This window comes from Trichosurus vulpecula, chromosome 7, assembly GCF_011100635.1.
Source record: "Trichosurus vulpecula isolate mTriVul1 chromosome 7, mTriVul1.pri, whole genome shotgun sequence".
NCBI lineage: Eukaryota > Metazoa > Chordata > Mammalia > Diprotodontia > Phalangeridae > Trichosurus > Trichosurus vulpecula.
Window position 1 is genome coordinate 81,186,688 of NC_050579.1, and position 20,071 is coordinate 81,206,758.

General features: G+C 46.0%; 1 protein-coding gene and 1 long non-coding RNA gene across 3 annotated transcripts in view; one reads left to right on the top strand and one right to left on the bottom strand.

The window, feature by feature from the left end:
- The first annotated feature begins 292 nt into the window (after window positions 1-292).
- ADAMTS4 (ADAM metallopeptidase with thrombospondin type 1 motif 4) lies at window positions 293-7,737 on the top strand. The gene is made up of 9 exons (XM_036768862.1): window positions 293-916; window positions 2,064-2,387; window positions 2,553-2,685; window positions 4,384-4,554; window positions 4,882-5,168; window positions 5,368-5,554; window positions 5,976-6,151; window positions 6,995-7,170; window positions 7,311-7,737. Exons 1-9 carry the CDS (start codon window positions 293-295, stop codon window positions 7,735-7,737), a joined length of 2,505 nt encoding a protein of 834 aa, XP_036624757.1.
- Window positions 7,738-9,833: 2,096 nt separating this feature from the next.
- Window positions 9,834-20,071, bottom strand: part of LOC118856758 — a 29,929-nt gene continuing 19,691 nt past the window's right edge. For both annotated transcript variants that reach the window (XR_005010881.1, XR_005010882.1), the window contains exon 4: window positions 9,834-11,741. This is a non-coding gene — a long non-coding RNA (uncharacterized LOC118856758). The remainder of the gene's footprint in view (window positions 11,742-20,071) is intronic.

The following is a 20,071-nucleotide window of genomic DNA, read 5'->3' on the forward strand; positions in this document are numbered from 1 at the left end:
GAGGGAGACTTGAAGCTTGAACAGGGGACACCTCAGAGGAGTCACTTACTCCACTGGGTGAGGGGTGTGTGTGTTTGGGGAGGTGACTCTCAGACTTACCTCTCAACTCTGGGGGGGGTATTTTCTTTATTTCTTTGGAAGCTCCCTGGTCCCTGTGCCAACACTGCATCCTCCTCTGGCACAGTTCAGAACCCACAGGGGATTCCTGCTGAGAGGATCCTCCAAGAACCAGGCAGGGAGAGTAACTGGAGTCTTGAACACCCCACGTCCTTCTAGCTACTGCTGCTGTGCGATGTCCCAAGCAGACATAGGTCCCAGGAGGGACTTAGGGGGAATTCAGACCAGCCCTCTGCTTCCCACTCCATCCCAGCCACTTTCAGGGCTGCTACTTCTGATGCTACTGCTACTAGATTCCTGCTTGTCTCTTGCCCAGCTGGTGGGCCTCCCCACTCAGGAGGAGGAGATCGTGTTTCCTGAGAGACTCAATGGCAGCATCTTTCCTGGGCCTGGCTCCCAGGGGCTCCTGTTGTATCGGCTGCCAGCCTTTGGGGAGACACTGCTTCTGGAGCTGGAGCAAGACCCCGGTGTCCGGGTTGAGGGATTGACTGTACAGTACCTGGGCCAGGCACCTTCGATGCTAGGTGGGGCTGAAGTGGGCACGTACCTGACGGGCACCATCAACGGGGATCCTGAGTCTGTGGCATCTCTGCATTGGGATGGGGGAGCCCTGCTGGGCGTCCTACAGTACCGAGGGACAGAGCTCCATCTTCAGCCCCTAGAAGAGGGTGCTCCTAATTCTGCTGGGGGGAAAGGGGCCCACATCCTACGGCGAAAGAGCCCCACCAGAGACCAGGGCCCCATGTGCAACGTTGGGGCCCCGCTTGGGACCCCGGGCCCCAGCCCTCGAAGAGCCAAGGTAGGGAGCGTCAGAGTCCCTGCTGCATCCGCTCCACCATAACTGTCCCACTGACCTCCATTCATCCTTTCCCCACCCACCTCCACCCCTGCCTGCTCCATTTTCTCCTCTTCCTTCTTTCTTTTTACTTCTACTCGCCTCTGTCTTAGGGGTCACCAGTCATTCACTTTGCCAGCTAAGCCCTGGATGAGGACCCTTGGTGTTCTTTCCACGTCAATCCGCTGATTTGCCTCCCCTCCAAGCTTCCCCAGACTCTTTCTTGGCTAGAAGAAGGCTGAGTCCAGCTGGTGAATTTGCAGCAGTCATGGAAACTAGGACTGGAAAGTGACCACACCTCCCTATAACCGGCCCTCAGGGCCCCTCTCTCTAGCAGGGAGCCCCAAATGGAGTGCCTTGAGATGAGGCACTCACACTTCAGCCCCCTATGCCTGTCCCGGCACTTTGTGGTTTCTTTGCTTGTACTGAAGAAGATGGATCTGAGAAAGGCCCTTTAGTCCAAACCCCACTTCAGAAACTGGGAGGACATCCATAATCTTTCTTTAGGCTGTCCTCTTCTCAACCTGGTAGACAGTTGGTCTGTCTTTTCCTTCTTCCCTTCTTTTCTTCCTAACTACCCTCTTCCCTCCCTCCCTCCCTCCCTGTCTTTCTCCTTCTAATCCAGACCAGACGCTCCCTCTAAACCCAGCCACTGCCGGATATCTGGCCCCAGCCCTGGCTGCTGACAGACTTGTTCCCCCACCACCACATAGCACAGACACGTTGCAACTCAACCTTCTACTCTACTGCTTTCAGGCCCCTCTCACAAACAGGGGGAGCCCCCCCACATCTCCTCTCTCAGGCACTCTCAGCTGTTCTTTCCCCCTGAGGCCCACGTGGCAGGGGACGTGGCACCCCCTTCCCCTCCCCTTCCCTAAACCGACAGCTGATGTCTCTGAGTAACCACAGGAGCCCCTTGGAGTTGGGGCGAAGAAGGGAGGAAGGAGATAACCAAGATAAGAGCAGGAACCCAATGGGGTCATATGGGTCTCTATGCAGTTCTGTTAAACTTCAGTCCCTAGAGGAAAAGGGGTAGGGATGAGGTGAGGGGGAGGGAAGAAATACTAGTGGCTCAGGATTGAACCCTCCTTTGCTCTGCTGTTCCTCCCAGCGCTTTGCCTCAGTAAGTCGCTTTGTGGAGACCCTGGTAGTGGCAGATGACAAGATGGCAGCATTTCATGGGGCCGGGCTGAAGAGATACCTCCTGACTGTCATGGCAGCTGCTGCCAAGGCTTTCCGCCACCCAAGTCTTCGTAACCCGGTCAGTCTGGTGGTAACCCGACTGGTTGTGCTTGGGCCTGGTGAGGAAGGGCCTCAGGTGGGCCCCAGCGCCGCTCAGACCCTGCGCAGCTTCTGTACCTGGCAGCAAGGACTCAACATTCCTGAGGACAGCCACCCTGACCACTTTGATACAGCCATTCTGTTTACCCGACAGGTGAGGCCCCAATCAACTTCCCATTTCCCCAAACTCTCCTGTACTTTTATCTAGACCTCTTTATACCTCCAAGCCTCCAGCACCCAAGTCCCCTAAAGTTCTAGAGTGCCCAACCTTAGGGAGCTTGGTTTCCTGGCTCCTAATGCATCTTCTGTACTCCCCCAGGATCTGTGTGGTGTCTCTACATGTGACACACTTGGCATGGCTGATGTGGGCACAGTGTGTGACCCAGCCAGAAGTTGTGCCATTGTGGAAGATGATGGACTCCAGTCGGCCTTCACTGCTGCTCATGAGCTAGGTAAGAGACACTGCCTATGGGTGTAGCCTTTTAGGCTTTCTGCACTTGCTTCCTTGATGACCCTGTCAGTTCTCATGGGTTCAGCAATCACCAAGCAGCTAAATCCCAGCTGCTCTCTTTCCTGAACTCCATTCTAACATCATCAGATTGCCTAGTGGATATTTCGAATTATGCCATAGGCTTCTCAAGTACAGCATGTTGAAAACAACTTTCTCTCTCCCCCCAAACCCACCCCTCTTTCAAACTTCCTTGTTACTGTCGAGTCAACCATGATGTGTCCAGTCACCCAGATTTGCAATCATCTCACTTGCCAACCGTGAATCTCATCAGTGGCCAGATCTTGTCATTTCAATCTCTTCACCATCATCGCTTGCATCCATGCTTTTGTCCCCTTCTCTTCTTTCATACAGCCCCTGCCCTGGTTCAGGTTCTTGCCTCCCCGGGCTATAATACAATAGCGTCCCTGCTTCATCTCTCCCTCCTCCAATCCATCTGCCAAAAAGTGATTGCAGAGCTAACCATTTCACTCCCCTACACCATAAACTCCTATTACCTCTAGGATCAAATATAAGCCCCTCCTGAGGGCATGTAAAGCCCTTCACAACCTGACTCCTTCCTTCCTTTCCAGTCTTTCTACACATTATCCCTTCCACACTCTCTTCACTCCAGCATCGTTGGCTTATTTGCTATTCTTCACACATGATATCCCATTTCTCATCTCTGTGCTTTTGCACTGATTGTTCCTCATGCCTGGAGTGCACTCCCTCCTCACCACCCCCTTTTAGAATCCTTCCTGCCCTTCAAAGTTCAACCAAGATGCCGCTTGCTACGTGAATCCTTTCCTGAAGATCTTCTCCTCTAGCTGCTAGTGCTTCCCTCCAAAATGATTACCTTGTTTTCATTTTGTATATAACTGGGTGTGTATACATGTTATAACCCCTGAAAAAATGCAAGGGACTGTTTCTTTTGTGTCTGTATATACCAATCCACCTGCACAGGGCGTGGCACATAATAAGAACCTAATAAACACTTTCTGATTGACTGCTTTGTAAAATGAGGGGGCTCGATTGGATCAGCAATTCTCAAACTTTTTGGTCCTAGGACCTCTTAACTCCTCACCTCCAAGAATTTTCACTTATGTGGGTTATGTATGTGGATATTTAGTATTGGAGAAATGTAAAGATCTTAGTATTATTATGAAAATAGTTTTGACTTCAAAGACCGCCCCCCCAAAGAATCTCAGGGACATCCGGAGTCCCAGACCACACTTAGAATCCACTGGCTTAGATGACCACCAAGACCCCTTCCAGTACTGAATCTATGATCCTACCCTTGAAGAAACCAAGGCCCAGAAAGGTGGAGTAATTTGTCTAAAGTCCCCTGGGTAGTTAGAAGAGCCAAGATTTGACCCTAGTCTGTGTACTTTTCATTACACCCTACTCCACAAATATTTAAAAGGATGTGAACTGAAGATATAAAAGTTACAGGTAAAAGGGCTGTGTGTGGGGAGGGGTGGGGCAGCAAGAGTGTAACCTAGAGACACTGTAGGGTGGCAAACTGGGCTTAGGGAATGGTGGAGTCCAGTTTGCAAACTGATGGATGCTTCATTGTCATGGCATCAGTATCCAATCCACCCTGGGATGGATGCAGAAGGGGATGGATGGGACCAGGTCTTTAGCAATATCTCTGTCCCCACAGGTCATGTCTTTAACATGCTCCATGACAACTCCAAGCCATGTGTGAGTCTGAATGGTCCTGGGAGCTCCTCTCGTCATGTCATGGCACCAGTTATGGCACACGTGGACCCTGAGGAGCCCTGGTCCCCTTGCAGTGCCCGCTTCATCACTGACTTCCTGGACAATGGCCATGGTCAGAACCCCACAGTGCACCTTGACCTCCATGGGTGAAAATTTGTGTCCCCTGCCTCCATACCTCCTCTCGGCCCCTCCTAAGTTTAATCTGTGCTTCTTGGAAGACTCCCACTCCTTTCCAGCTTTGCTCCCCAAAGTGCCTTCTATCTGAAAGGTGGGAAGGGAGCAGAAAGCACAACTGTCCGTATGAGCTCCTGTTTCTTGCATTTGTCCTATTCAGCAGACTCTAAGAAGCTGGAATATCCCCAACCTTCTAGTCCCAGCATCAGGACCCACCCCTTCTTGCCCCCGATAATTTTTCTCTTTCCTCCTCTTATTTCCCCAGGACACTGTCTCTTAGACAAGCCCTCAGCTCCTCTGCGCCTGCCTGTGACTTTCCCTGGCAGGGACTATGATGCTGACCGCCAATGCCAGCTGACCTTTGGGCCTGACTCACGACACTGTCCCCAGCTTCCCCCACCCTGTGCTGCCCTCTGGTGCTCTGGCCGCCTCAACGGCCATGCTATGTGCCAAACTAAGCACTCTCCCTGGGCTGATGGCACCCCCTGTGGACCCAACCAGGCCTGTATGAGTGGCCGCTGCCTCCAGAGTGCTCAGCTCCAGGATTTCAATGTAAGGGTCAGGAGATGTGGGAGTGGGGTTGGTGGTTAGAGAGATAACTATTGACCAGGGAAGGAGAGACTGGGAGGAAAGGAGATGGAGAGAATGGGAATCCAAAGTGAGGGATATGGGGCTGGGGTGGGGCAGTCTGAGGGTGTGTGGTAGAAGAAGGTGTGTTGATCCTTGTTTCTCCAATCTGATGCTTCTGCAGACCCCACAGGCAGGAGGCTGGGGCTCTTGGGGGCCCTGGGGGGACTGTTCTCGGACCTGCGGAGGTGGCGTCCAGTTCTCCTCCCGTGACTGTACTAGTCCTGTTCCCCGGAATGGTGGCAAATATTGCGAAGGCCGCCGTACACGCTTCCGCTCCTGCCATACCCAGGACTGCCCCACAGGCACAGGTAAGTGGGGAGGGACAATGGAGAGGTGTGCCTGCCACTCAAAGAACTGTCCAATGGACTCCAGAGCTTGGGGTCGGGATGGTTCTGTGGGGATTGGCAGTAGGACTACTGTACGTAGGAGTATCCCCCTACAGTAGTTCTGAGGGGAATAGGGGAAGGTACACAGGATAGGCCCTTGGGGGGAAGAGGGAGCCCTCACGCCTATGCCATGGGTGCTGGTGATGCTGACCGTAGAAGGCCATTGGGTCTCAGGCTCTGACACAACGTATCCCTGGCAGTTTATGGGTGGTGAAAGTAGGGGTGGGGTTGGAAATAGTATCGGGAAAGCAGATGGCAGGTGGAGCTGGAGATGGATGTAGGCTGGGGATGGGGCTAGAACTCTGAGTCCTAATTCTTTGTCCTGTGTCTTGGTATGCTACAGCTTTGACCTTCCGTGAAGAGCAGTGTGCTGCCTATAACCTCCGCTCTGATCTCTTCAAGAACTTCCCAGGGCCCATGGATTGGGTCCCACGGTACAGTGGTGTGGCTCCCCAGGATCAGTGCAAGCTTACTTGTCAGGCCCGGGCGCTTGGCTACTACTATGTCCTGGAGCCTCGGGTGAGGACAACGGCAGGGGTAGGGGTGGGAGCGGGGAGGAGTGGTGAAAGGGGGGAGCCTCAAGACCTTGACTTCCCACCCTACCCTGACAGATCCTATCCTGCCCTATTTTCTGAAAATTAAGAAATAAAAATCAATGTCATAGGCAGGCCATTTATATGGAGCGGTACCATCTCACCAGCAATATCTACTTGTAGCTGCTTGGAGATATAAAACAAGTGCTGAAAATTGCTGCTCACATATATCTGACTGTTAGAGTCTTTGTAGCCCCAGCCCTTGATCCAGGATCTCATCTTTCCTTTTCCTTCTTCTGTCCTCCTCCAACCAGCCTCCACAATGTGGGCGGCTGGCCTCAGGGCTACCTTAGTGTTGTTGGTGGCAAGCAAAGTAGGGCACCCACTAAGCTTTACCCTACCTTCAGCACTAAAGCTCACTATTATCTCAAAGATAGCTAGGTGGCTCAGTGGATAGAGCACTGAACCTAGAGTCAGGAAGAAACCCTGAAGTCAAATCCAGCCTTAGACAATTACTGGCTGTGCAACCCGGGGCCAATCACTTAACTGCTGTTTGCCTCAGTTTCTTCAAAATGATAGCACCTACTTTCCAGGATTGTTGTGAAGATCCAATGAGATAATATTTATAAAGCTCTTAGCATAGTGCCTGGTACATAGCAGGTACTATACAAATGTCAGCTATTATTATCATCACTTTGTTGGCATGTTGGGCTCCGGCCCAAATTGCCAAGACCTTTAACAGTTTCTCCCTGAAGTAATGAGGCTCCTGTTTTTTTCTCATCCCCACAAGCCTCTACTTCTGTCACCTCATTCCCTTTCTGCTCCTCAGGTGGTAGATGGGACCCCCTGCTCATTGGACAGCACCTCAGTCTGTGTTCAGGGCCGCTGCATCCATGCTGGCTGTGACCGGATTATTGGCTCTAAGAAAAAGTTTGACAAGTGCATGGAATGTGGCGGTGATGGCTCGGGCTGCAGCAAGCAGTCTGGCTCCTTCAAGAAGTTCAGGTATGGGAAGATGCCTTATCCACCCCAGCCCCAGTGATAGACCTCATAATATGGAGGTGGGATGAGGCAACATTAAGAGGGAGGCCTCTTTTTCTCGTCCTCCCCCTTCCCTGACTCTGTCCTCTTACATCCTTCCCCAGGTATGGATACAATGATGTGGTCACCATCCCTTCAGGTGCTACCCACATTCTAGTGCGGCAACAGGGGGATTCTGGCCCCCACAGCATTTACCTGGCGCTGAAGCTTCAAGATGGCTCCTATGCCCTCAATGGTGACTACACATTGCTGCCATCTGCAAGTGATGTGGTTCTGCCTGGAGGTGCCAGCCTTCGATACAGTGGTGCTACTGCAGCCTCAGAGACCCTAACAGGCCATGGGCCATTGTCCCAGCCCCTGACCTTGCAGGCCCTGGTGGTGGGTAATCCTCAGAATCCTCGCCTCCGCTATAGCTTCTTTGTACCCCGGCCTGCCCCTCCAGCCCCTCGACCCACCCCAAAGGACTGGCTCCGACAGCGTGCACAAATCCTGGAGATTCTCCGGCGGCGCCATTGGGTGGGCAAAAAATAACCTCACCCTCCCAGGGGAGCAGCCCTGGGCACTGTGGGGGCACACAAATGACTGCGAGGAGGGGGCTCTGAGGAGCTGCCTCCTATAGGGCACAATAGGGAAGTGGTAATAAAGGCAGGACCTATCGCTTTCCCCCATCTTGCAGGCTGGCCCTGCCCTGGGCTGCCTGACTGAGAGAGGCAGCCTGGCTACTATGTGACTGGAGGCTAGTAAGTCTAAGATGGGGGAGAGTCCCTCAGTACCCACCCATTCCCTCTCCAAAGCTGGTCATAGGAGGTGGGGAATTGCAGGGTGGGCCCCAATTGTATTTATTTGATATTTATTCATTGATTTGTGAGGGGTCAGCACCAAGAAAGGGTAGGGAGGGAAGGTAGAAATTTGTCCCTCTACACATAACATTTGCCCTAGCCAGGGGATCAAGTGTTAGTGGTGACAGGCATGAGAGGTGTGTTAGTGTGTGTCTGTGTCTGTGTGTCTGTGTGTGTTTGTGTGTGTTCCTGAACCACAACCCCTATCCGCTAAAGGGAATGACAGGAGTGTGTGGCATGAATTATCGTGTTTTCTAATAAATTTAACTTCATTATTTATTCACTGGGCCGCAACTATGTGCTCCTTTTGGGAGTTGAAGGCTACCACCCCTTCCCCTATTATGTCTGGAATGCATGGAGTCTGGGACTTAAGGTTGGCAAGGTCTAGGCATCTGGCCCCTTTCTTGTCCTCCTCCCCGCCCAGGGGACCACAGGACACCAGATACTAGTGTTCAACCATACTCCTTTTCAGTTACCACTAACTACCCCATCCCTGCTAATGCCCAGCTCCTCTTGCAGGCAAAGCCCTGTCCCGGGTGCTGAGGGGGAATCCAGAGGGAGCAGAATCTGTATCTAGGTTTAGAGCTGGAAAGAACTCAATACTCAGCACAAATACCTGGTGATTAACATAATCGATGGGAAATGACTGTCAAACATTATAAAAACTGACACCAGTACAAAGATCCACACAGGGGTTAAAAAAGACTTGACTCGGGAGTTGGAAGAAGGTTTCCTCAGTAATTTATAAGCATGAAGTAAGAAAAGCCAGCACTCAGGAGACAGTGGGGGGAATAGAGAGGAGAGGATGACATAGGGATGGGGAAGAAATTGGCCAGGATGCGATGAAGTTCAGAATGTGTAGAGTAAAAGAAATGGCTTAGTAGTACTCAGACTATGATTCTAGGGCAGGGATTCTTAACCTGGGATCTGTGAACTTGTTTTGTTTTTATTTTAATATTTTGATAACTGTATTTCAATATAACTGATTTCCTTTGTAATGTATGTATTTTATTTTGTACATTTTAAAATGCTGTTCTGAGAAGTCCACAGGGTTCCCCAGACTGCTGAAGGGGCCCATGATACACCAAAGATTAAGACTTTATGTCCTAGGGGAACGAGGCAGTGTTGGCAATCCATGTTATGCTGTGGAGGTGAGGGTGGGGAAGGGTGACTGGAGAGGTTTCAGAAGGAAAAGGGAAAGAAGATTGTCTCATAGGCAGCTGGGCAGAGTTAGCCCAGCCTAGTAGCAGGCTGTTGCCTTGTACCAGTATTCAGTCTTAGCACATAACAGCTACTACTCCCTCTGGATGGCTGGAACTAGGGCTGGCCAACCCATTTCAATCGGCCAGTCAATTCTACTCGGGTCCCTTCTCTCTGAACAACACCCCACCCCTCATCACCTTCCCCCGCTGTCTGATACAAGTGGAGCCAGAAACACAAACAGAAACAGGATAACAGAAATATATGCAATTTGACACCCCTTGATGAGTGGGAATATAGGTTGGTTGAACACTTGTGCAGGTGCTGGGGTTGGGGTGGGAAAGAGAGAGAAAAAAGGTGGGGGAGAGGAGAAACAAGGAAATTTTGAGACAGTTACCTTGTTCTTAGCAGGGGTGGGGAACTCTCAACCTCGAGGCCGCATGTGGCCTTGTAGGTCCTTAGGTGCAGCCTTTTGACTGAGTCCCAAGTTTTACAACAAATCCTTTATTAAGGAGATTTGTTCTGTGAAGTTTGGATTCAGTCAAAAGGCCACCTTTGAGGACCTAGAGGACCACATGTGGCCTTGGGGTCACAGGTCCCCCACCCCTGCAAGGAACTTATAGAGAGGTGATATAATGTATGTATACAAAGATAAACACTAATATTGTAATAATCACAACTTACAGTATGAGGTTCGCTTTTCTTATGATTACACCATAAGCCATTGCTGTAGGTACTAGGGTCATGTACCCTCTTTCTTTATCTTTTTAGTCCTCTTTCTACCTTCCTCCCCTCCATGCACTCTATGATCCAGACATGTCTCCGTGACTTTCCACTGGCTCTCCCACATGCCTGGAATGCTCTGCCCCACCCCCATCCCCACCTCCAGCTCTTAGTTTCCCAGGCTTTAAGCCTTAGCCCAAAGTCCACCTGCTGCAGGAGCCCTTTCCCATTCCTCCTAGCTGCTAATGCCTTCCCTCTTCAGATTACATTTCATCTATTCTACATAGATCATGTGCATACCTATCTATTTACATGTTGTCTCCCCCATGAGAATGTACATTCCCCAAAGGTAGTAACTATTTTTTTTTGACCTTTCTTTGTATCCCCGGCACTTAGCCTGGTGTCTGGTACATAGTAAGCACCTGAAAGATTGATGACTGTCCAAATGACTCACTACTACATGACAGATGATCCTGCTTTTCATAGCACCTTGTATATCTCTCAATTAATTATCACATGATACATTGTATTATATTTGTGCACATGTTTTATCCCAGATCTATAAGGTCCATAAAGGCAGAGACCATATTGTATTACTCTTGTGCCTGCCACAGCATCCAACACAGTCCCTTGAGCATAATGGGTCCTCAATAAATGTGGATTAAATAAATATTAGATTTCAGAAAGCAAGGTGAGATCACTGTAGGCTGGTGCAGTCAGAAAAAGCTTCTTAGAAGGAATAAGTCTTGAACTTGTCTTGAAGATTAGAAGAATTTAAGTAGGAAAAGAAGAGGGTATCCAGGAAAGGAGATGAAGGCCAGGCCTGGAAACAGCTTTGAGGAAAAGGAGTTTCTTTGGATAGAACTCTAGAAGCAGCCAAGTGAAACAAGGAGACAAGGAAAGAATGTCAGGACATGATGCTGGTACCCTATCAAGCAACAGTCATAGAAGTTCCCCAAAGAAAGCAAGTCTCTCCTCTGGAAGTATCTTCAATCTTGCTTCTCACCCCTCTTCCTGGGCCAGAGCCAGTGTAAAACTTTTGCCTTATACCTTGTGCTAAAAGTCTAGCCAGGGCCCCTCTACCCACAGCTAGGTCTAATCAGGATGACCCTACCCCGAGCTCAGTGCTACTCACCTCTCAGACTCAGGGAGGGATGAACTGTCCTCCTCCCTGATTGGCTCTCGTCTCACCTCAAACCCTAGAAGGGTCCCAGGCTTGTGAGGAAGCCTGGGAGAGGCAGTGGAAACACCAACATCAAGAAGGTAGGAGGACCAGGCTGTTCTAGTAATACTATACCCATAGAGCTCCAGCTGATAGAACAATGAAGGGATGGAGATTTGTGGGAGCAGCTGAGTAGGACTCCTTCAGAGGGAATTTTGTCATTATCCAATGGTGGGGGGAGAAGTGGATAGATGGGTGGGCGGGACTTTATAGGGGATCATCAGGGATGTTCTGAGGGAGTGCTTCCATTTCTGCCATCCATTTCTAGTTCTATTTCCACACCTTCTCTAGGCCCACTCTCATCCTCCATTGGTACAAATACGATCTTTTTTTTCTTTCCCTCTATAATACCAATGTTATCCATCAATGACATATAGGCTTTCCGCTGGTCTGGAGAAAATCTCTAGGATGACATCTGACTGGCTCAGAAATGCTTCCAAACAGATGATTGCAACGTCCTTCTTAGATGTGGTTGGGGAAAGGCCAAGACCTGAGGCAGAACAGGGCAGTGAGGAATAACCAGCTGAGAAGGCTTAGGGAAACCACTGTTCCTAAAACAGAAAGAAAAAAAAAAGATGAACAAACAGTACTGAACAACTTCCCCAGAGAAGACCTTATATGGGGACAGGGCAGAGAATTCAAGGGAGCTTGAGGAAGAGAGGAAGTAAGGAGTAAGGAAGGCCCCTCAGCTCTATTGAAAACTAGTAACAGACCACACACCCATTGTGCAATACAACACAGCATTACCTACACACATACTGCCTCCTCACAAATAAAGATACAACATGACAGAGTGGCAAAAACACTGGATTTGGGAATCAGAAGACCTGGGTTACTGGACAAGTCCAAGTATTCTCTTCTATAAAATGAAGGTGTTGGATTAGACCAGTGGTTCTTAATTTTTGTGTGTGTTATGAACTCCTTTAGTGATCTGGTGAAACCCGTGGGCCCCTTCTTAGAATAATTTTTTAAGAAAATCCATTATGAAATTCATAATTAATTATTAATCAATTCATAATTAAAAGAAACACTAGATTTCAGTTAGAAGTTAGAGAAAATATGTAATCGTTTTCCCCATACAATTTACAGTTTCTGAAATCTATCCATAGATCCCTTGGGAAATATGTGGACCCAGGTTAAGAATACCTAGATTACATGATCTCTAAAGCACCTTCCTAAGGCAGCTAGGCGGTGCAATGGATAGGGTGCCAGGCCTGGAGTTAGGAAGACCTGAGTTCAAATTTGACCTTAGACATTTACTAACTGTATGACCCTAAGTCACTTAACTCTATTTGCCTCAGTTTCCTCATCTGTAAAATGAGCTGGAGAAGGAAATGGCAAACCACTCCAGTATCTCTGCCAAGAAAACCGCAAATGGGATCACAAAGAGTCAGACACAACTGAAAATGACTGAACGAAAAAGCTCCAAAACCTAGGAGTCCTACATATAGGACATACACAATGAATATGGTATTATTTAGATATGTAACCAATGCTTGAACAGGGTGCCCAAACCAGACTCCCTAATATTTTCTGGATTGCTGATCTGTCCCTTAGAGTCTGAGGAATGATGGCAGCCTTCTCAGAGGTTGGAAGGAGTATGTACTTTTAAGAAGCAGGAGGCTATGTGAGAGAACAAAGCAGTGATAAAAAAGTACATGGGCATGCTTGATTGGATGCATTCCCCTTCTTCCCATTTGCCCTGGATATTCCAGCTCTTCCTTCCTGAGCCATACAGGGTATGGTAGCACTTGTTTACAACTGGGCGAAGCCAGGGTGGCTGACTGCCAGGCAGGATAGCAGCAACTGATTTAGGGAACTGAAACCGCTGGATTAAGTGGCCGGTGCAGCTGCTGCCCCACGCACTTCCTAAGAAGCTATTTGGGAGAAGGAGGCGAGAAAGTTTCAGTAGCTGGGATGGGGAGGGTCTCATCCATCATGTATCTCAGGATTCCCAGCACCCCTAGACCACAACAATACAACTTCTGGGACCTACGTTCTTGGAGTGGCAGCAAGAGAGACAGATTGGACTGGGAGAACAGTCATTCAGGTGACAAAACAGTCATTTGGGGGACTAGTGTAAGGGGAACTGTGTCTGGACTGGGTGGAGAACCAGAAGAAATTTTAAAAATCTCAGATGCTGGTGATTAAAATATTCCAGTGCAAGCCCTTGTACTTTGTAAGCCCCAATTGTTCCCCTTTTCAGTCTTTTATTGTTCCATTTCAGCACCCAGTGAGGAGTCTGGGGCCCCAGTGTTTACCTCCTTATTCCCTTTTCTTTGACTTAGAGTGGAGGAGGAAGTTCAAGAAGTATGCTAATATAGGCACATTGAAACTATTCTCTCATATTTTTGACATGTTAAGTAAACTCAATAGCCACTAAATGTTTTTTGCCAGAGCCTCATAAATGTAGTAGCTAGTCAACAAAGAGCAAAACATTTTGCAGAGACATGGTAGAGGGAAAGAGCCATAGATTCTATATTAATATCCGAAGGTGATATTTTATTTTTCACGTCCTAGTGGAAATTCAGAACCTGATCAGCACAAGTTTATCTTTGCCCAGCTCTTCGAAGGGACAGGTTGGCTAGACTGAATATGCCCATTGGCATGGAGATATAATGGGGGTCTGACACATGCCTAGATTACATAAGGTGATATCCCTTCCTGTGAAAGACACTAGGGAGATACTTCTGGGAGAACTGTGATGGTGCATAAGGGAAGTGCCCAGGGAAGACTGCAGTGGTGGGATTCAGCCCATTGGCAACAGTTTGGTAGAACCAGTACCTAATTTTAGGTTGAGTTGGGTGAATCAGTTGTTAGCCGGGGCAGGGTCAGCAGCAGCGCCTCAGCTCGGTTCTGTGGAGAACAGTTTGTTAATTCATTTGAATCCCACCACTGGAAGACTAGAACCTGTTTAGATATTCTGTAACTGGTTCCAGTTGGCTAAGCAAGTGTTGAAAAGTTCTTTGATTGGCTGTGGAGGCATTCAAAAAGGCCTATAAATTTTAACTACGGTTTCTTTGCCTTATTCATTTCTTCAAGGTCTAGATGACTCATTCACTCATAGAATCCAATGAAGGGAACAAATTTGGGAGCTTAACAAGCCACAAGAAACTGGGGGTCCAAGTTGAGACTGGGTTTCTCAGCCAGTGCAACATTGATGTCCCAGGAACATGGAGCCATTATCAGGAACTCTTTTCAGGATTTAATTCCAAAGGAAGGACTCATCTAATACTCATGCTTCATCTGGCCATGAACTTGGTGGGACCAAGTCAACAAGTCCACAAACATTTATTAAGAGCTTACCCCATGCCAAGTATTGTGCTAAGTCCTGTAAATACAAATACAAGCTGAGAAAAGAAGCTTACATTTTAAGGAGGGAAGACAAAGGAAATTGAAAAGGTGAGGAGGGACCAATGCTTTGTAGCTTTGTGAACTAAGTTTTGAGCCTCCTCCCCCAGAGGTCAAGGGGGTATTGCGGGAATATATTTATTCTTGCTATATCCTTGAAGTAAATATTCCTTTGTAAAAGCACCTGATGGTAAGAGGCTAAACAGAACTGGGGATGCTAGTCACTGTCCCTCTAATAATGAGGCAGAACAGAGAGAATGTGGGCTCAGGCTAATAGCAATAGAGAAAAAGCCACCCCCAAGCCCCTTGGTGGATCCTAGAACTCTAAGTGCCTGGCTCCTGGAGAGAGAGCCAAAACACACTAGCTACAGTGAGAATCTTCAGCACAGAGTCATCAAATACACAGGTTATATGCCGCATTCAGTCTGTAATGATCCCAAGTGTGGCAGAAACAGATTAAAATGCAATTGGGAAATATTTAGGGAAATAAATACAAATATAATAAAACATAGATGACATTACATTTTAAAACTAAGTCAAGATGAGACTTACAGGGATCCTTATGTACAGTTTAGTGGCCTCATTTCTATTTGAACTCTGAGTTTAACATTAAGGCTTAGAGATTTTGACAGAACTGGGTTGGTGAATGGAGCAGAGCACCACCTAATGAGCAAAATTATAAACTACAGTCTCTTGTTGAATGATCTAATAAGTCATAACTTGTCTCTTGCAGGCTCACTATTGTAGTGTCTCAAGTGTCATCCAGGATACCTATTATATACACACCTAGCCTGCATCTGAGTCACAGAAATAAATATTAGGGGCTGTTGATCATAGGCCCTGAGTTCAAACCCAACCTCAGATACTTACTAGCTTTGTGACCCTGAGCAAGTCACTTAATCCTGATTGCCTCCCCACCACCCCCCCAAAAAAAAGAAAAAAGAAAGAACAAATGGAGAACAAATAAATAAAGAAAATTCTAGGCAAAAAGGTATAACATGGTAGAGTAGAAAGAAAATATAAGCTCCTTGAAGAAACTTCTTTTTTTTTTTTGTCTTTATATGTCTAGCCTCGAGCAGTGTGCTTAATACTGTGCTTAATAAATGACTGTCACATCGGCTTGAATCATTGAATTGAAGGAGCACTAAACTTAGTGTCAGAAAACCTTGGTTTAAGTCATGATGTTTCTGATTTTCTAATATGATTAAGAAGTTTTTCAACTGAAAATGCAGGTAGAGAGAATAAAGTGCCTACATATAACTGTTAATTGGAGGGATTAAATGTGTTCTGTTTGACCCCAGAGGGGCAAACTAGGAGATGGTAGGAGTAATGGGGGGGGGGGGTCACAAAGTGTAGTTTGATTGGACAATGACTGGTAACAGCACTTATGCTGGCTTTCATGCCCATTTTACTGGTTCATTCCTACCCCCGGTTGTGCAGAGCTCGAGGCTGGTTTTTACAATGGATGCTCCTGATTCAAAATACGGCCCTTAGAAGCAGTTGGTGTCTGGGGCTTAACACCCCTCAGAAGTAAGTCTAGAGGCCCCAGGGAAAACATACCTCCCCAATCAGTTTCTTCATTCAAAATGGGGATGATAGCAGTGCTCCTTAACTCATAGGAGTGCCATTTGTAAATTGTAAAATGTTATTTCAATGTGAAATATCCAAAGAAAGAGTGATAGGACATATATGTATAAAAATAAAAATATTCATATTGGCATTTTTTGTTGTAGCAAAGAATTGGAATGTAAGATGAGGTATGAAAAAACTGGGGAGTGGATGAATAAAACGTGGTATAGGAATGTAATGAAGTTATTGATATGGTTTAGGGTTGCCGGGAACCCCAAAATGTCAGGGTTCAGGGCAGCATCCGCTAGAATGAACTGGAACATTGAAACCTTCTTCCAGTCAAATGACAAGGTTTATTGTAATAGAAGGGGGCAAGGTTCCTAGAGAACCTGCAACTTAATGGGGGGGGCGGGCATGAGACTTATGTTTATATTCAAAAAAAGACAGTGAAAAGAATGTAAATGGGATTAAAGAGTGAGTGGTAAGTAGTCTGGAGTGGGCCATATGCAACAGTGAAACTATCTGGTAAATTAATTAGGTAATCTAGATGGGATTAAGGAGTGATGGTATAATATGCAAGTAGTCTGGGGTAGACCAAGAGTGACAGTGAAAGGAATGTCAAGTAAGCTAATTAGGTGATCTAGGTGGGCTGGAGTGGGCCAGTTGCCTCGGACGTAGGCACCTTTAATCTGCACTGCTAAAATGTATGGGAAAATTCAGAAGCTGGGCTGCTTTCAAAGACGTGGTCTTTTCCTTTTAGGGCTCCAGGTCCCATCACCCCATCATTAAGGCATTGTAAGAGATTATTCAGAGAAACCTGAGCAGACTTGTACGATCCAATGCAGAATGAACTGAGTAGAAACATGAGAACAATTTGTGTAATAACCACACTATAAAGAAAAACAATTCTAAAATACCTAAGAAAGAACCCTTATCGATGGAATGACCAACTCTGACTCCAGAGGACTGATGATGAAGCACGATTCTCACCTTCTGACAGAGATGGACTAGAAGTGGAGATTGATATATACATTTTCAGATATGGACGCTGTGTAGGTTTGTTTTGCTTTATAATAATCTTTGTTATAAGAAAAGAGTTTAAAAAAACAAGGGGTGTGAGAATTGAGGAAAGGAGGGCTAATGATTCATTTGTTCATCTATGAATCAATAGTGATTCCAAAAAAGAAAAAGAAAGAAAGAAGCAGAAAAAATAGAGAGCCTTTTTTTTTTTTAATGCACAGAAGAAAAGAAAGGAAGTTCAGGGGAAACACAGGCAGGGGCTAACATGTTGGATTTATTTTTTAAAATCAAGCTGCATGTAATTGTGGTTTGAGGTTTCTTATACAATCTTCTTTCTCTTTTCTTTGTATACAGAAATATTCATGTTTGTTGATGTTTATCAAGCTCAGAATAACAAAAAATAAAAATTTAAAAACATGTTCATGTTCATGACCTTGCTCTCCTAAGGAAGATTAGCGACCTCTAGTGTTGATTTTGTAAATACACAGTTTGTGTTGTAAATAAATCAGAAGACCATAGAATCCTTAAACTGAGAGTTTGGAGGTTAGCTAGTCTAATGCCTGGGCTCCATGGATAAATCCACACTAATTCATTCCTCTGCACAAACATTTCCAGTGACAGAGAACTCTTCAGGAGGTAAGCCCATTCCTTTGGGGGATGACTAGTTGCCTGAAGTTCTTAAATCTACATCCCTGTAACTTCTCCCATTGCCCCTAGTTTTCCCCTCTGAGACCAAACGGAACAAGCCTAATCCCTCCAATGAGCAGTTTTATCTGCACAATTTAATCTCTCTTACTGCATTTTCAATCAAAAGCCTGCTTAATCAGATCAGTCAATCAATCAACAAGAATTAAGCACTGTGTGTGTGTGTGTGTGTGTGTGTGTGTGTATGAGAGAGAGAGAGAGATACAAAGAGATGCTGGAGATATAAAGTAAAAAATGGATCAGTCCCTGATCTCAGGGAACTTATATTGTATAGTTGATATAAAAGTCTATACAGAAGATATACAAAAAGGATATATAAAGTATACACAAGATACATACCAAAAATATAAGGTAGTTTTTAAGGAGGAAGCACTAACAGCTTGGGAGAGGCAGGAAAGGCCTCATTAGAAGGTGACCTCTGAGTTGAGTTTGGAAGGAGGAAAAGAAGCTTCTAAGAGGAGAAGAGAGTACATTCCAGATATACAGGGCTGATAAAGTGGCATGTGTGAGGAACCTTATTTAAACCAAGCTGACAGGACTATAGAGTATGTGAAGTATGTGAATGTGTATTTGGCCAGGCGTGACTCAAGCCAGTGGTTCAGGTTCCAGATTAGAATGAAATGAGATACTTATAGGTCATATACCATTTAACAAAAGAATTTCTCTTAACAATAGCATGGATTCAGCAAAGACACAGTATTGATTGAGTTGGGCACAGCCTGCCCTTGCCTCTCCATTTACCACAGTGGTGCTTGCTGTCAAAAGGGTGTATGAAGCCTGAAGAATTCTAGACTCTTGCCTGGCACTGGTCTTTTTCACTTAAGGGACCAGGATATTAAGTCCATGGTTCAAGATTTTGTTGCTTTGATCAATTAAATGTTGAGGACAGTTTGCCTTTTAGGGGAAAACTAGCCAAGGCTATATGGAGTAAATATTGCTCCTATATTCTGGAATGTAGGTCAGAGCTAGTTTGTGAAGTTCTTTAAATGCAAAAAGGAGACAAATGAGAAATTTCTGGTTCGTATGGCTGCCTGAACAGAGGCAGAGCTTTGAACTATTATATACATGCTCCAGCAAAAACAAGCAAAAAACCCTGAAATTCACTCTAGACCAAATAATGATTTAAAAAAAAAGTTCAATGAGAAACTATAGTAAGTGGTTTCTTCCACTCCAGAACTGCACAAAAAAAGTCAGCCAAAAGTCCATAGGCAATAGGAAAGGAGATCTACAACAAAACCAGGGCCAGCTGTTGGCTGGCAAATAGCTAGTAGCTGCCCAGCTCAACCAAAGACAAGCCAGAGACAAATGTAGCCCACAAAGCTATGTGTTTGGAGGCATCGAAAAAGAGTCTTCCTACAAGAAAGTCCTAGGGAAATTGAAAACCAACTACTATAAAGAATTACTATAGATCCAGGGAGGCTTAAAAAAAATCCAGCCTAGGAAAAAAATATCATTATAACAGCTGCAAGCAGAGATTCAAAGAGAAAAAATGGATTTTTCCACAGGGACTATTTGAATACCTAGAAGAAATAAAGCAAGAGATAGCAAATGAAATAAAGGATCTAGAAGAAAGAATCCAGAGGAGTCAAAAATTGGAATTCTCGTGTCAAAAAAAAAAGTATCCAGAAAGGAGTTCAAAAAACCAAGAAGCCACACAAGACCTGGCAGCTTCCACTATGCATGTGAGGAGAGCTTGGAGAATAACATTCCAAAATGCAAAAGAAGCAGATATATGACTGAGAATGACTCACCCTGTAAAGCTGAATATAATCATACAGAGAGAAAAATAAACATATAATGGAAAAGAGGATTTTCCTGCATTTCTGATAAAAAAAAAAGATTAGAGCTGAGTAGGCATTCTTTGAAATGCAAACACTAGAATCAGGAGAAAACTAAAAAGGTAAATGTATTTGAGTTGATAGAGCTGTGTGATGATATAGCATTAACATTCTGAAAGGGAAAGAAGAAACAAGTGTTCATTCAAAATCTTGGTATCTTCCAAGTATACTGAGGAAGTTAAAAAAGAAAAACAGATGACCTGGGAATTGATTAGTGCTGTTTAAGAGGGAAAAGAGAAGGGAAAGTAAAAGCAATATACTAGTTTGGAAAGAAGGAAGAAGAGGATAGAATTTGCTATATCTCATAATTGGGTGTATGTGAGAAGAACTAGCTAGGTGATAAAGTGGATAGAGTGCCAGTCCTAGAGTCAGAAAGACTCCTCTTCCTGAATTCATAT